Source organism: Carcharodon carcharias, chromosome 13 (genome assembly GCF_017639515.1).
Source record: "Carcharodon carcharias isolate sCarCar2 chromosome 13, sCarCar2.pri, whole genome shotgun sequence".
In the NCBI taxonomy this organism is placed as follows: Eukaryota; Metazoa; Chordata; class Chondrichthyes; order Lamniformes; family Lamnidae; genus Carcharodon; species Carcharodon carcharias.
In genome coordinates, this window is record NC_054479.1 from 45,095,101 (window position 1) to 45,112,315 (window position 17,215).

General features: G+C 40.9%; 1 protein-coding gene across 1 annotated transcript in view; it reads left to right on the top strand.

The window, feature by feature from the left end:
* Positions 1-13,636: 13,636 nt before the first annotated feature.
* Positions 13,637-17,215, top strand: part of ksr2 (kinase suppressor of ras 2) — a 411,064-nt gene continuing 407,485 nt past the window's right edge. Inside the window, exon 1 of the mRNA XM_041203055.1 lies at positions 13,637-13,813. Within this exon, the coding sequence (XP_041058989.1) occupies positions 13,637-13,813 (177 nt within the window). The remainder of the gene's footprint in view (positions 13,814-17,215) is intronic.

Genomic DNA, 17,215 nt, shown 5'->3' on the forward strand with positions numbered 1-17,215 from the left:
AACCAGGGCTGATCCCCTGGCTTGATGGCAATGGTAGAGTGCTGGGCTGTGAGATTACAGATTGTTTTGTATTAAATTCTGCTGCTGCTGATGGCCCACAGCGCCTCATGGATGCCCAGTTTTGAGTTCCTAGATCTGTTCAAAATCTATCGCACTTAGCACAGTGGTAGTGTCACACAACATGATGGAGAGTATCCTCAATGTGAAGATGGGACTTTGTCTCCACAAGGACTATGCGATGGTCACTCCTACCAATCCTGTCATTGACAGCTAGATTGGTAAGGATGAGGTCAAGTACGTTTTGCCATCTTGTTGGTTCCCTCATCACTTGCCAAAGAACCAATCTAGCAGCAATGTCCTTCAGGGCTCGGCCAGCTCAGTGGTGCTACTGAGGCACTCTCGGTGATAGACATTGAAGTCCCCAACCCGGAGTACATTCTGTTCCCTTTCCACTCTCAATGCTTCCTCCAGGTAAAGTTCAACATGAAGGGGTACTAATTCATCTGCTGAGTGGGGTGGGGGGTTTGGCGGTCGGTAGGTGGTAATCAGTAGGAGGTTTCCTTGCGTTTGACCTGATACCACAAAACTTTATGGGGTTCAGAGTTGATGTTGAGAATTCCCAGGGCAACTCCCTCCCGACTGTAAACCACTGTCCTGCCACCTCTGGTGGATCCATCTTGTCAGTGAAACAGGACTGTTACAGACAGGAGACGGTTAATTTAAACAGCACTAATTTCTCTTCACCATCTGTCTGTAAACAGAAAGGTGTTTTGACTTGTTTCCGATTTTATAAGCAATGTTGTATTTCCCAACCCCTCGGTTTCTGTGCGATCCAATTTTCTACTGATAACCCCACAGCTAACTTGAGAAAGGATGAACTAAAAATGGGTTTGTTTATTGCACACATTCAAACTGCGAAAGGAGGATTGCAATGTTGCTTTCACACTCAGACAGTAAAGAGGGGGATAGAGAAAAGAAGATTTTACAGCACAGAAATCACAGAGAAAATAAAAATTGGTTCACATGAGTTCCAGAGTCCAGAATCAAAGTCCAAATTGGTATTCCCTCACGGAGATCAATGGGTTGAAAACCGATGCTAGATAATTCACATTTCTAGAGGTGTCAACTTCACATGATGAGTTAGACATGCAGACATGATTCAGTCTTTGATGGTACAGAATTTCCAGCAGAAGTAGTTGGGGGCCAGGTATTCAACCTGGGCAGATCTCCTTTTCTGTCTGGCTGCTAGTCAGACGGTAAACAGCAGATTGAGCTTTTCAGTTCAGCAAGGCAATATTACTTGTTCCACAAGCCAAAGGCCCAATGTTATATCACTCCTACCTCTCCACCGTCTTTAACAAAGGATGTGTATCCATCATCTGGATTTCAATGACTGTTAAATGTCTCAGTCATTAGGAATTGAAAGGAATGTTGTGGGGCCTTTTTCTTAGTAGATGACCCATCTCCTTCTGACCAGCTTGGGTTATTAAATGCAGATGGCCTTTGTATATCCCTCTTTGATGTTGGGCTGTACAGTTGACAAGGGTTGTTAGTGGCTCCTCAGAGATAATGAAATGTGGATTTCCCTAAAACTGGTAAGTGGCTTGTTTTGTTCTGGGGTCACAGGCAGTTTCAGTTTTAAAAATTTTAGAAATAGCAATGAGCATATCTTTATACATTTTATAAAAGCATGCAATGTGTGGTCTTGGTCCCTCACAGGACATACCCAGGGATGGTGATAGTGGTGTCTAGGCCATTGTTTGTATGGTATAATTCCATGAGTATAACTGTTGCTTAACTAGTCTGTGGGATAGCTCTCCCAATTTTGGCAAAAGCCCCCAGATTTACCAAGGAGGACTTTGCTAGGTCAACAAGGCTGTTGCCATCTCCAGTACCAGGTAGTCCCTCTGGTTTCAAACAACTGAGTGGCTTGCTAGGCCATTTCAGAGGGCATGTAAGAGTCAATCACATTGCTGTGGGTTTGGAGTCACATGTAAGCCAGACGAGGTAGGGATGGCAGATTTCCATTCCGAAAGGACATTAGGCTAGCTTTTAATTCCAGATTTATATATTGAATTTAAGTTCAACTACCATGGTGGGATTTGAACCCATGTTCCCAGAGCATTACTAGTCCAGTGACATTGCCACCACCTCCCTCCAGCATTAATTTCATGAAAATACCTGCCTCACAATTGAACTGCGTTGAATGACAAAAAGTTGTTGTATTTGTACAATTGATAGTCTCATTCCTTCAAATGTGAACTGGTGTTGGATGTTTTAAAAATGTAAGATGTAAAAAAGAGCTTTATTTGTCATTTCTTTCTCTTTCTTTCTCTCTCTCTTAATCCAATCTTTTTTACTTCATATCTCTTCCTGTGACATTGAATTCACCTACTCCAATTTACTCATCCCTCTCAGTCTTGTGCTGTCAATTTCATAATCCTTTAATCTGATTGGTTAAGGAGTTATGCAGTTGCTTCATCTGCTCACTCAGGTCCTAGATTCCCACTTTCCCTCGCTGTCCCATTATCAGTTCACACTTTCAACAATTTTCCTCACAAAAAACTGTAAAAACCTTAGCATGCAAGTGCAAGTCTAATTAATGCTAGATGCTGTTAGTTGCCCAAATTATTGCCCAATGTATCAATGTAAATGCATCATTCTGTGAGTACACGTTGGGCCACTGGGTTCCTACAAATCACTTTTTAAATCTTTTTTCTGCTGTTTTTCCTTATTAAGTTAAATTTCTAATATCCAAAAATAATACATTATACCTTTCTAAAATTAATTTTTACAATAGAAGAGATAAAACTGCAACAGCCACTTAGAACATATCATTGTATAAACAAACAAGGCAAAACTTCAAATTCAAAGTTTCACATTACATCAGGTACTATTTGGTTACATTGGGCCATAACTTCCTTGGAGTGGCAATCAGCTTCAGATTTCCACTTCGTGCTGAAATTACTTACACGAAATTTCTTCCGTGCCTGTCTTGCCCAACATTCTAACTCAGGCCAGGCGAGATCCAGGCAGCGCAGTACAGTGTCGCAGTCCAGGAGAGTCAGATTGAAGAAGGACATGCCCCATTTTTTATGGCACTAGCTGTAAGTGCTTAAGGTAAGTGGATAGGATTTGGGGGGTTTGGACATAGGTGGAGGGGTTGGGCATCAGGGGTTTGGGGGGTGTTGGACATCAGGGGGCATGGGGGAATCATACATTGGGCAGGTATGGGGCAGTCAGATATCGATAGGGGGTATGGTTAGTAGGATATCAGTGGATTGGGGGGGTGTTCAGATATAGGTGAGGGGGTGGCTGTCGGATGTCGGGAAGGACATAACTTCCAGCTGGGTCAGGTGGGGGGTAGGGTCTGCCGCGGGGGAGGGGGAATGGGTAGGGGGAAGGTGGGAGTGGAGCTGGGTTGGGTGGGAGAGGGTCCAGAAGGTGGTAGTGGGGGGGGTGCGTGGGATGAGTTCCTGGTGGGGACGTGAGGGTTCGGTTCAGGCCTCCCGAGGTTGGGGGGATCAGGTTGGATCGGGGGGTGTATCCCATGGGTAGCCGGGGTGTGTGGGGGGGGACTCGATGTTGGGGGAGTCCCATTAGGAGGAGGGGTGGGGGGTGGTCTGTGTCTTTACATTGTTTACCTGGAAGTTAGAAGATGTTTTAATTCTTCTAACTTTTTCTGATTAACTTTGGGTAACACAGCCGGAACCATCTGAAGTTTCTGATTTAAATTGCATTTTCGTATGGTTCCCAGAGCAGGGCAATTGCCCAGAGGAAGTTTACACTTCCAGACAATTGCCTTGCAAATCTTGCCCTTTGAAGCTCCGAGAGGAATTCCCCAGCGCACCTTTGAGGTACTCCCCAAATCCGACGCTGGGGAGCTTGGAAGTTATGGCCCATTGTTTGGAGGAGGGAGTTATAATCCCACCAAGGTTGATGAAAAATAGGTTAATAATTTAAAAATACTGGAGTTAATTCCACCGTTGATGCAAAATTGAACTTGTAGGGAGTGTTAGACAGAAACTTGTGTGCCTAATTATCCATCTATTTTTTAAAAAAAGATGGAAAATCAGGCATCCCTGACACATGCCTTCCTGACTAGCACTCCCCATGAGTGCTGCTCTTCACTGGGAGCACCTGACTGCAGAATCAGCGCCACCATATCTGTTATGCACTTTGTATTTTTTCTAAACTGGATTCACTTGTGAAAGAATGTGATTGGTGTGAGAAGCTAGCTTTGACTGAATTGTTTTAAATGGGAGTCACAGTAGCTGTTCTAAATTTGGAATGCAAGTAACCCTGTGAAAAATAGTGCAGGGCAACAGGTTCAAATCATGGGGCAGAATTTTTTGCCTGGCATGGGGGCACATGCCTGACATGCTCAAGCATAAAATAACATGTGATGATGTTGGGTGAGCGTCCTGATGTCATCGTGCACTCACGCGATATTTTGGTCTGCGGGCGTGCGCTAAACTTGGAAGCGCGCCTGCCGACAATTAAGAGGGCTATTGAGCCCATTAGCAGCACAATTAACTGGGATTTTTTTTGCTACCCATTCACCGTTACGGTTGGTAGGCGGGCAAATCAGCCAGGTAGCCTTTGCATTTTTCAGGAAACCTCAACCAAGGGCGGGATGAGGTTTCTGCCATTAACTTAAAAAAAAATCTATGCACAGAATTTTTATAATGTCCATGCTCAGGTGACTGCTTGTGTTGTGTGGATATCTTTTACTAATTTAAAAATCTTTATTTGACACTTTTGTAGTCGTCTGCTCCCTGAGGCTACTCTCTGCCTTCAGGGAGCTTTCAGTGAGCGTTCCCCCACGCCCATGCTGACTTCAGCGCTCGCTCTCCTCCCGTCCCCAACATAGGCAGCACTGATCTTATCAGCGCACGTTTCACGCTAGCTGGCCGTTAATTGGCCCACCAGCATGAAATTGCGGTCGGGGGCTGATTGCGGGCAGCAGGCTGTTTCCTGGGCCACTCCCAGGTCCAGCAACTGCTCCTGCCCGCAGAACTCAAAATTCTGGCCATGGTTTCAGAGAATAGAATTGTGATGTAATTAAGGTTACTGCTGGGTTAAGAAGTTTTAGATTTAAAATTGTATAAGACTTTTCCCATGTATGCAACTTTTATTATTGTTGGTTGCTGTTTCTGCATTACTCTAGTGTGGCTTAGTAGTGTAATACTATAGTAACATCTTATGCATCATGTCTTGAAATTAACAAGCATGGGAAGAAACCTTTCGAGTCAAGACCCAGTAGGTTGGACACAGTAGATTTCACAGGACCTTGCAATAACAACTGCATCTTGCATTTATATAGCACCTTTAATGTAGAAAGATTTTCAGGATTTTCATAGAGGAGATAAGGAGTAGGCACTGATCAGCAGGAGGACTTAGAGAAGTGTCCAGAAGCTTGGTTGAGGAGATTTGTTTTGAGATGCCCTGGAAAGAAAGGCAGAAAGGGAGGAGGTACCAGACGGGATGGCCAAGATGGTTAAAGGCTATGCAGCCAAAAATTGAAGCAGAGGGGAGAGGAGGTGGGGTGGGGAGGGTAAGGTGGACAGATTGATGTTAGAGGATCAACCAGAGGGGTTGTAAGCCTGCAGAAGGTTGCAGAGATGGAGTGGGGCAATGTAATGGAAAGATTTACAGTCAAAGACCAGGGTTCTGACTTTGACTTGCTGGGGCTATAGTAAGCCAGGATAGGTTACTGACGCCAAAGGGGGTTGGTGAGTGAGGATTAATGTAAGACAGAATGTAGGTTATAGAGTTTTAGATAAATTTGAGGTTATGGATTGTGAAGGCATCAAAGGAATTGAGTCTAAAGGTGGAGATGTATGGTTAAGAATTTCAGTGACAGCAAGGGCAGAGTAAGAACAATGGTGGACTTTGTTTTGGAGATGGAAATAAGTGGTTCTGGTAATGGATAGGATAAAGCATTTTAAATATGTTCCATTTATAACAATGTCATGCTGTAGAACGAATAGTCACTTCATGGATAAATGTTCACACACCATTAGGCCATTAACTAAATTTGGCTCATTACTTATTCTTAAATTTAATTTGGCATGCCCCTTGTTGGTTCTGGAACATATTGTTGCAGAAAATTATCCTAGACAGACTCAAAAAATTCACTACCTTTCTGACGTGCTTGTTTAGTTATCCCAATTTGTATGAAAGTTAAAATTCCCCATTAAAACTGCTCAGCCTTTGCTACATGCTTGACTAACCTCTGCACTTAAATTGTCTATCACTTCACACTGCTACAAAGGGACTTATACACAACTGCCACTCCAGTATTAAACCATTTTCTATTTCTTAATTCTACCCATAGAGTCACCAATATCTTCTTATGCCTGTCATATTCTCTCTTATCATTGAGGTGATTTCATCCTTAATCATTAAGGCTACCCCTCTCCTTCTAACATTTTCCCTACCATGTCTGTAGACCTTATAATATGATATATGTAGTTCCCAGTCTTGACCATTTTGTAGTTTCAGTTATAGCTACCATGTCATACCCTCCAAATTGAAATGGTACATGCAATTCATTTAAATTGTTCCTTACATTTTGTGCATTTGTATACAGAGTGGTTATTTGGGCCACATATCCTATCCCCTCCTTTCACTCTAAAGTTTTACTCAAACATTTCCTATTTCTATCCCAGTTTGTTGTGGATGCTCCATCATTGGATATATTTAAGGCTGTAATAAACAGATTTTTGGTCTCTCAGGGAACCAAAGGATATGGGCGGGAAAATAGAGTTGCAGCTAAAAATCAGCCATGGTCGTATTGAATGGTGGAGCAGGCTCAAGGGGGCATATGGTCTACTCCTGCTCCTATTTCTTATGTTATTATTTCACTCTCCTGATTTCTACTTTAAGTCTTTTAGATTTACCTTTACCTAGTGCCTAAAGCACATTCTTTACTCTCTTCCCTTTTCTTTGTTTTTGAACTGTAATTAATATTATCTTCTCCACTTTAGTCCTTCTCCCATGCCCACTTAATTATTTAAAGTCCTTGTGACCACCACCCACCCCCCCCCCCCCTCCCCATTTATACTTTCATCTAGGATCTTGATCCCAGCCCAGTTCAGGTGGAATTTGAGCCAACAATACAAGTCTTGCTTTTTTTTCAATCTTTATCCTTATCCTCATATGTGGTCAGGGACCAACAGCACAAGATCATGTACCTTGCTACAATCCTATTACTTTCACTATCCACCCATGGAAGAACTCTTCCCCATGTCTGTCGCAGCCTCAATCTCACTCAATGAGCCTTCTAAGCTGCCATTTGTTTAATCGCACTCTCTGTCTTTGATGCTTTTGTTCCCAACAAAGCTATTACTTTCTCCTACCGTTACTGTTCGACCTGATGCAACTCCCAGCTTCACTTCCTCAAGGCTGCAGAACATAAACTCAAATGTACCTATAGGACAACTGACCTACTGATGCATTGTCAGAACTGGCTTCACCAAATCAAATACCATATTGTGCGTTACTTGTTTTCCCAAGGCACCCAGTATTATCCTCAGGGGAAAGGATAATTCTAGTATAATTTTCTACTACCAACTGTCTCTGTAATCTTTTCTCATTGATATCTCCACCATCCCCTCAAATATCAACTGCAAGGAGTTCATTGATTTCTCTGTCACTAAGATCAAGATGATCCATCAAGTTGTCTCCTTTATATTATCCAGTTCCAGTTGTCCCTAGACCCCAGCTACACTCCAGTCTCATACCTTCTCTAACCCTGTGTCCTGTCCCTCAGCAGCAAGCTTATCTTGTCTATGAGACCCACCTTTAGGTTCCTCAATCCCTTTCCAATTCAACTACTAGTCACCCATTTTCTATTCCTGGCCCCGTTATAGCATTGTTAATGCTTCCCTCATATCAGGCACTGTTAGCCTTCCCTTCAAAACTAGCATTCTCCTCCTTAAAAAAAATCACCTGATCCTTCTGCCCTTGTCAATTATTATGCCATCTCCAACCTCCCTTTTTCTTCTAAGGTTCTTGACAGTGTTGTTGCCTCCCAGCTTTGTGCCTCTGCCCCTCAAGAGGAAGCCATTTCCTAGCTGAAATTTGGGGCAGATAGGAGGGCACAGGCTGACTTGAATTCTCAACATCATGAATATTGTCTAAATAATGATACCTTCTTTAGGTATTAAATTTCCGAAGATGTTTATGATTGTATATTGAGTACTCCACCATTGCCAAACAAATGTAAGTTTCTCCTTCCTTTCTTGTTTTGCTATTTTTAGTTAGTTCGTTCTATTTATTTACTACTTTGACACAACTTTCAATTTTATTACAGCTTTCTATACTTTCCCCAGGCTTTCAGGCTGATGCGATTTCCCATAATAACCCCCTCATACTCAGGAAATTTACCAAGGACCCATAACAATGGTCTGGATCCATTACATTTATAATTATCTGCCTCAGTTTTTCTAATAAAACACACCTTCACCAGCTTCTGCAATCTGCTTATTTGATCACTTAGGTAACTAGCTGGTTTTGAAAGAAACCGTTTTTATCATTTTTGTTCAAAATATTTTATTTCATACCCCAAAATATAAAGGGCAGACAGAAGTGCAATGTAAAAGATTAAAGTTTAATGCTCTAACTAAAAAAAAATTAAACAATGAGCTCTAATCTGGTTTGTTCACAATTTATGTTATATATGCCATAGACTTTTCTAAACAGTCTATGAATTTAATATTGTAGCTGGCAGTGATGGACTGGCCTTCATGACATCAGCTTTGGATGCTTTGCCCACATGTATGCTGGATAGCATTGGATGTGCAGAAATTTCTCTCATTTAAATATTGGCAAGGTTGAAGACATTGGCCCAGATTTTTTGAATGGAGAGTACTTTTTCAATGTAATGAAGTCTGCAATAGACACCTAGAACTTTATTTTATAGAACTTTATTTCATCTCTGCATGGGTCCTGAGGTCTGCCCATTGTAGATTCTAGGTACGTTGACATGATAGGTGTAAGAGCAAAGGGAGTGGGTGGGGTGGCATGGGTTGGCATGAGTTGGCACTCAGTTGGCAAAGGGGCTATAAAGGGCCATGGGGGTGGGTGGAGGGGAATAGGTTGGCATGGAATGTCCATTGGGGAGGATACATGGCATGAGGTGGCATGGGTTGATGTGGATGGGGAGTGGGTGCAGGAATGAGGGAATGTAAAGGGTAAGAGTTGGAGGGGTGTTTTATGTTTTTATCCTTTTTTTATTTTTGGACACATTGCTGGAGCCACTGGGTAGGCCTTCCACCCAGCCCACCTCTGCAGCTGGCAGCCTCCTCACTTCTTCCCGGGTTACCCATCTGGATTCCTATTCTAGGTCAGGTGCACTGTGCCAGGAATTCTCCCATCTCTTTGTACCCAACCCAGCTGCAAAAACCTGGGCCATTGTCTTTGATCTACTCCTCACAATCTCTGTTCCCTAGCCCCCGATTCCATTCCTATCCCTAGCCAATGTTTAGCACTGTAGCAGTTCATTCATAACATTGGTGCCATATTTGATCTTGAGGAGACCTTCCAACCCCATATCCTCTCCAACACAATGCCTGCCTCCTTTCACCTCTTTTACATCACCCATTTCTACGCTGGCAATGGCTTATCTGCAGCAGAAACTTTCATCCATTGTTACTTTTAGACTTGTCTACTCCAATGGTATCCTGGCCAGCATCCCACCTTGTACCCTCCGTAAACATAAGCTCAACAAAAACTCTGCTGTCCCTATCTTAATTCACACCAGGACCTGTTCACTCATCACCCCTGACCTGCTTTGCTCCCATTTGACAATTTTAAAATTATTTTTCTTATTTTCAAATTGCTCCATGACCTTGATTCTCCTTATCTCTGTAACCTTCTCCAGCCTTACAGCTCTCTGAGATCTTAGCTCCTCCAATTCTGGCCTCCTGTGCATCCTTGATTTTCAATGCTACATCATTGGCAACTGTGTCTTCAGCTGCCTTAGTGCTGAGCTTGGTAATTTTCTCCCTGAACCTCTCCACTTCTTGGCTTTTCTCTCCTCCTTTAAGATTCCCCCAAAAACCTACCTCTTTCTTCAGTCTTTTGGTCACCTATAGTAGCATCTCCATATATGGTTCAGTATCAAATTTTGTTTGTTAACACTTGCTATGAATTGCCTGGGGACGTTTTCTATGTTAATGGCATTATATAAATGCAAAGTTGAATAGAATTAACCGTTCTAATCCAGATGACTTCTTTGTCTAATTTAGAGCAAAAAAGAGAGATGTGTATATGCACTAAGAAATCTAATAAATGAGCTATTGGAACACTACTTAGAATACTTGAAAGAAATCCAAATGTCTAATTTCATAGTGGAATGTAGAATTAGCTTATCCTTCTCCCGCCTCTGTGATACGTGTACAGATATAACTATTGAAGTAACAATTATGTGCAAAGAACATATTTACTTATTTTTTAACTGTTGCTCCATGCTTTTTGTTCTCCAGGAACCAATCAAAAGCACTCAAATTAACCGAATTTACATTTTGAATAGTTTAAAAAGTCTGGACATAGAAAAACTGGTATCAGCAAAAATGACCATGAAGCTGTTGGGTATTTCTAAAATTCCAACAAGTTCACTGTTGTCTTTTATGGAACGAGACCTACTGCCTATACCCTACCCCTATATGTCCCTGTAGTCCCACACCAATATGGCCGACTCCTAAATGCTTTCTGAAGTGATGGATACATGGATCAGAAAGTAATGTGTTCACTAACCACTTCGTAAAAGAGCTAAATAGATTTCTGAGTGGAAATAAGATTAAATGTAATAAAACAACTTCAAAAAGTCTATTTTTCAAATTGTAAATTCATAATAAGTTTTAAATATAAGCATCATTACTTCCATAATTACTTCCATCAAATCACTCAGTTGTCAGTCCAAGAAGGATTGGGCAATAAATGATGACCTTCCAGTGATGCCCACATTCTGAGAATTATTTTCTGAAAATCCATGTCCCTGAGCACATCCTATTTCCAAATCCTTTCAGTGACCCTTGCACTCATCTCCCACATCCCAGCATCCATTTAACGTAACAATGTAACCTCTGCCGATGTGAGTAATGTCATGCAAGCTTCACTGGTGTGTTATAAAGCCAAATTTATGTTGTCTTTGAATACTGTCATACAAGGTCAGGTATTCAATATTAAAAGCAAAAAACTGCAGATGCTGGAAATCCAAAACAAAAACTTTACAGCCTTCCGGACTGAATATTGCGTTCAACAATTTTAGATCATGAACTCTTTCCTTCATCCCCTCTCCCTTTCCCATCCCCCTTTTTTCCCCAATAATTTATATAGATTTTTCTTTTCCCACCTATTTTCATTATTTTTAAATGTATTTCCGTCCATTGTTTTATCTATACATTTTAGCCTATTTCGATTCCTTCCCTTCACCCCACCTCGAGTAGGGCTATCTGTACCTCGCTTGTCCTGCTTTCTACCGTTAATTAGCACATTCCTTAGATAATATCACCACCTTCAACACCTCTTTGTCCTTTTGTCTGTGACATACTTTGGCTATCTCCACCTATCACTGGTCCTCTATCCAGCTCTACCTGTCCCACCCCCCCCCTTAAACCAGCTTATATTTCACCTCTTTTCTATTTTTACTTAGTTCTTTTGAAGAGTCATACGGACTCGAAACGTTAACTGTGTTCCTCTCTGCAGATGCTGCCAGACCTGCTGAGTTTTTCCAGGTATTAAATGTTTATGTTTATAAGCTGATAACAAAATAATAAATTTGGTATATCATTGTGAATGAACATGAATGATAATAAAAAATTCACAACTGTGCAATACTCCATTTACAAGCATGATGTACAAAGAGTCACAAGTGCAGTGTATACAGAAAAACTAATCCCTTTTTGTGATAAATTGAGCTCCTGACTAAGAACATAGAAAGCCATGGAATGAGAAAAGACTACCTGTAGCATCTTTAATTTGGATAATTAAACACTATTTAATAATTCGAGGGAATGTTCCCCATAGTCATTTTCAAAGCTAATCATCTAAATCCAGAATATCTACACATCTACACACCAATGACATAGATAAGGAGGTGCTCAGGGGTTTCAAACACAAATTTCTGATCCCTATTTTTGCAGGCATGTACCTTAGGCAATTTGATAAAACACAGACCTGCTGGATGTCCTTCCGGAACTAGTAAGTTTTGCAATTTGATCAGTGGAAACTGATTACTTAGGTTTGTGCTTGTTCACGGGGATATTACAGAGAGCAATAGAAAAGTTATTAATAGACCAGCAACGCATAACTGGTGCTTGGATTTTGTGCTTTAGAGTTTTTAGTGGCCAATACTGATTTTGCTTTTGCTTTTTGAGTTATTGGATTAATGGAAGTAATGATGCTTAGATGTAAAGCTTATTGTGAATTTATATTTTGAAAAATAGACTTTTTGAAGTTGTCTTATTACACTTAATCCCTTTTCCACCCAGATATCTATTTAGCTCTTTTAGGAAGTGGTTAGTGAACACATCAATTACTGATCTGTTTTTCCATCACTACACAGGGAAAATAAATCCTCCAATCGCACTTGAGGTTTATTAACTTTGAAACTGTACAAAATAATTTTGTGCTTACAAGGAAAATCAAATAAGCTTACATCATTTATGTCTCAGCATTTTAGGGTGCATTTACAGTACATGCCTAGTGTTGGTGTGAAGCCATTTGCACTTTATGCTCCGAGCATTGAAGCTAAATCTATGAGGTATAAAAGGAGGGCCCAGTTTGACTCTGAAGTGAAACTCCCTCGACGAGGGCATTTCACTTTTCTTGCCTTCAGTAACTGGTAATTAACCCTGGTAATTAAAGAGCCAAAAAGACTTGGATCGAACCACTAAGCTTCTGCTCATTTTCCCATTGAAAAGAAGTTCAGAGTCTGCCAGTCCCTTCTCAGCTGTCATTCGTGAGGATTATGAATATATTTTGATTTTAGAATATTTGCAAAATGTACTATCATAAAATAAAGGCAGTTGATGGGCGAAGAACACCAATCTTATTTGCACTGGAGAAAGGCAGATATTTTCATTTTCGGTGGGTTTTATTGCGATGTGGCCACACATGAAAATATCCGTCAACGTGCGGGGTGGCACATTAACTAGGCACGAAGACACAATACATAAAAGACACTAATGCTTTTTGTTTGCGCTGGAGAAATCAACGGCAAAATGTGAAAGATTGAAGTGGAACTAAGGGCAACCAAGGCTGACAGTGAAGTTTCTTCTGGTGTTTGTAAGCTTTTTTGCAACGATTTTTCAATCGCGCATCTATCTCGCGAGAGCTGGCGCACTGCCTCCCTCCCTTTGATTGACAACCAAGATGTCGGTGGAGAAAGAGCTCCCCGGTGCAAGCTGTTGGGAACGGCGACAACAAACACCTGCAGCAGAAGCGCGCAGCTCTCCGTAGCATCAGCAGCACAAGCTGCTCTACTGAACAAGGCCACTGTCTCCCATCAAATACTACCCAGCCGTATGGAGCCAATTTGAAATATATATTTAATTCCATCAGATTTATTATTCAGTCTTTGCTGCCCTATAATAATCATTATTATTAATATAAATAATTTCCAGCCATGGATGAAGAGAACACGACAAAGAGTGAAGAACAGCATCTAACTTTGCAGAAAGCATTGCAGCAATGTGAACTGGTCCAAAATATGATAGACATCAGCATCTCCAGTCTGGAAGGGTTAAGGACTAAATGTGCCACATCAAATGACCTCACGCAAAAAGAAATAAGAACACTGGAGGTAAGGATAATTACGATAAAAAATGAATTAAAATATTTGACCGCCCCCTCCCCCCAAATTGTGTCTGCACTGAATTTTAAATAAATGGTGTAAGCGTAACATACGAAGAAGGCTGGTTGCGGACTAGGTGTCTGCTGTATTTTGTTTATATACAATGGTGTTGTGTGCAGTGTTATAAATTAAGGAGCTGCAGCAGAATGAAGTGAGCCTGCGCATTCTGCAGGTGGTGGAAAGGTGGTGGGTTCTATGTTATAATTGTTAGCATTATTTATTTATTTATACTCATTTAAAATAAATGAATACATGTCGTTTCAAGAAATCCTGAATCCCACTTTTGCGTCGATGGTTCTTGATAAGGATGTCAATACAAGCTGAATAATAAAAGCAGTGATTAAAGTAAGCGCACTTCTATCTACGCGCGGCTCAAGATGATTTGCAAACCGTTCCATGGTCATAATTAATAATATATGGTAATATATTTGTGAGGCGCCCTGTCTTTTTGTGGTCCTGTCATTAACGGATAGAGATGTTAGCTGTCTGCTGTCTTTTAATGTACAACACATCGCGGCTGGGACCAGTCACACTAATGGTTCGTTCGTAGGTGGGGAATTTTTCGGCTCTTAACTTCACAGGGATTCAAATGACTGCGCTATTGAATTGTGACTTATTTCTGTAGTTCTGAATCATTATGGTCGGTTCAGCTTTCGACTTGTATTAAGTTCTGAACTGAAATGTCGCAAAATTCTCATGTTAAAAAAATGCATGGTTTCCATTCTAAAGAACCTGTGATTAGATTAACTTTAGACTCCCTTCAAATGATCACATACCGAAATACAAACTTGCAGGTACCGCATAACTATTGCACCAGGAATGGAAATTAACATTAAATTTCCAAGCAGCGTATTGGTTTTCTCACTGCATTGCTCTTGTATTATATTGGGGACTACATCTAATATTGCAGATTACACGTTTCTGAAGGCTGCACCAATGTTTGGCGCGGATTGCTTTACAATATTTCTAGCAGTACTATATTTCTGGGCGCTGTATGATCCCATATACAGTATCCTTGGGCGCTGTATCATCCCCGGGAGTCACGCTTGACAGCAACGAGCAATACTTGTTTCACCTGCATGGAAGAGATGGGACCAAATTCCAGAAAGTGCACCAGTATATTGTCTAGATGTAAGTTTCTCAAGGTATGCAGAGGGTAGCACGGCGCTTGGCTCCCCGTGTAAATGGCGACATCTACTGTTAGCAGTGTATCCTTAAAGAAACTGCCAAAACACGCATAAGCTTCTGGTCAAAATCGTCCGAATGAAATGATGGACCGCGGGCCACGATTTGAACCTGCATTTATTGCAGTAGTTATTAGTTACTAACTCTGAACTAACTTGCAGAAGCTGATAGGCATTAGTTGACTTGGAGATAAAAACAAAAAAACTGCGGATGCTGGAAATCCAAAACAAAAACAGAATTACCTGGAAAAACTCAGCAGGTCTGGCAGCATCGGCGGAGAAGAAAAGAGTTGACGTTTCGAGTCCTCATGACCCTTCGACAGAACTAGTTCTGTCGAAGGGTCATGAGGACTCGAAACGTCAACTCTTTTCTTCTCCGCCGATGCTGCCAGACCTGCTGAGTTTTTCCAGGTAATTCTGTTTTTGTATTAGTTGACTTGAAATGTTCATATTAGTTTATATTTTTGCAGGAGGGAAAGGCAAAGCGATCAGAAATTGAGTTTTATTTTGGTAACTTAAAAGCTGATGAACGATTTTGCTGATAAAATTATAAATTTAACTTCTGACTTTTCCACGTTAGATTTCGAGGAAAAATATTATTTTAACTTGATTTATTTAAAAAAAATACAGTCCGAAGTAATTTTGAAAAAATATACTTACAAAACCATATGTTGAACCAGTCATTAATCTTGAATAATTATAGTTCTGTAGTAATACAAATACGTTTAAAGGTTTTTAAAAATATTTTATGAAACGGTCGCAGATGAAAGATTTTTTTGAAGTATTGTTAAGGAGCTGATAAACTTGAGGTAGCTTTGAGTCCGGCTTATGTTACCTTTCGCCAAACAGGCAGTGATCATTTTCTTTCTTTTCGGTTAGAAGTAACAGAAGCGGTGAGAAAGTTCAGGAATTGATGGCAGTTGACCTAAAATGGGGAGTGTGTTGCAATTTTCCATATGCAAATTTAGTTAAAACATTTGCTACTCGCTACTTCGAGCTCCGACTGCGATAGCTCTCCCTGAAGAGTTGGATGTGTAATGAAGTGTGGTTAGAAGCAGGCTGTGTTGCCCACGCTTTACTTTGTAGCCTAAGTTCCCGACCTCATCTCGGGTAGATATGCATGCAAAGTGAAGTCAAAATTATGTAATGAGGCCATTTCTACTGACACACCAACATCTACAGAATGAGGGGTGCAGCGCTGGTGCGTGCACTTAAAGAACACTACTCAAATATACATTAGTACAGCAGTTTGACCACAGTGTTCTTAATATTGTCTGGCATAGAATGTGCTCTGAACACTGCTTTGCCTCGTTCTATATTTAGTACAAATTTCCAGTTACCATGGTGTAAAACTGGAAGCTAAATGACTATTTTCACTTGACTTACATGGCTACATAAAATTAACAGGGATAAAATCTCAAAACTCTTATGGATTAGTGGATGTTTCGATCAAAATTATAATGAATTTGTTCCTCTTATTAAATATGATATGGTGGCCATTGGCATTGCACATAAGGGTAGCAATACATTGTGTCACAGAGTAATAGGGTTCCCCTGCTGTGACTGTGCACGTAATGCACTGCTGGTGTTTTCAGTCAGGGGAGGGAATAGAGCTTTATCATACAGGGAAGGGGAAAGGAATCCGCCGGGCCCACCTGGATCATGGTATTGTATCTCTTAAACCACATTGTATTAATTCAATATTATGACAATTACGCTGCTTGCTTTTCCCTGCCTAGTTGATGCTCTAACTACAAAGATGAAAAAATAAATATTTTTATTGTTGTGGACAGCGGAGAGATTTGGGATAATTTCCCCCTTTTCTTGTCCTCTTGGCTGACTGCAACAGAAGGGGTTAATTCAGAAGGGGTGCTTTAACCCCTCGAATGGTGTGACTTTTAAGGACAGCCACAAACAGGCTTTTGTGGAAGTTTAAATCAAAAGTAAGGATAAACATTTTTCACAACACCCAAAATGTAAATATAACAAACACCCGATCCTCATTCACACCAGATACACACACACACACACACACACGACAATTTTATTTCTAAAGATGTAGCATGCACTTAGTTCATAGTCGGCAACATGATAATTGTAATGTTGCAGACCTGGAGGATTCTCTCTTGATACACTGAAGAAAAATGAAGGGTGGATGTTTCTTGTG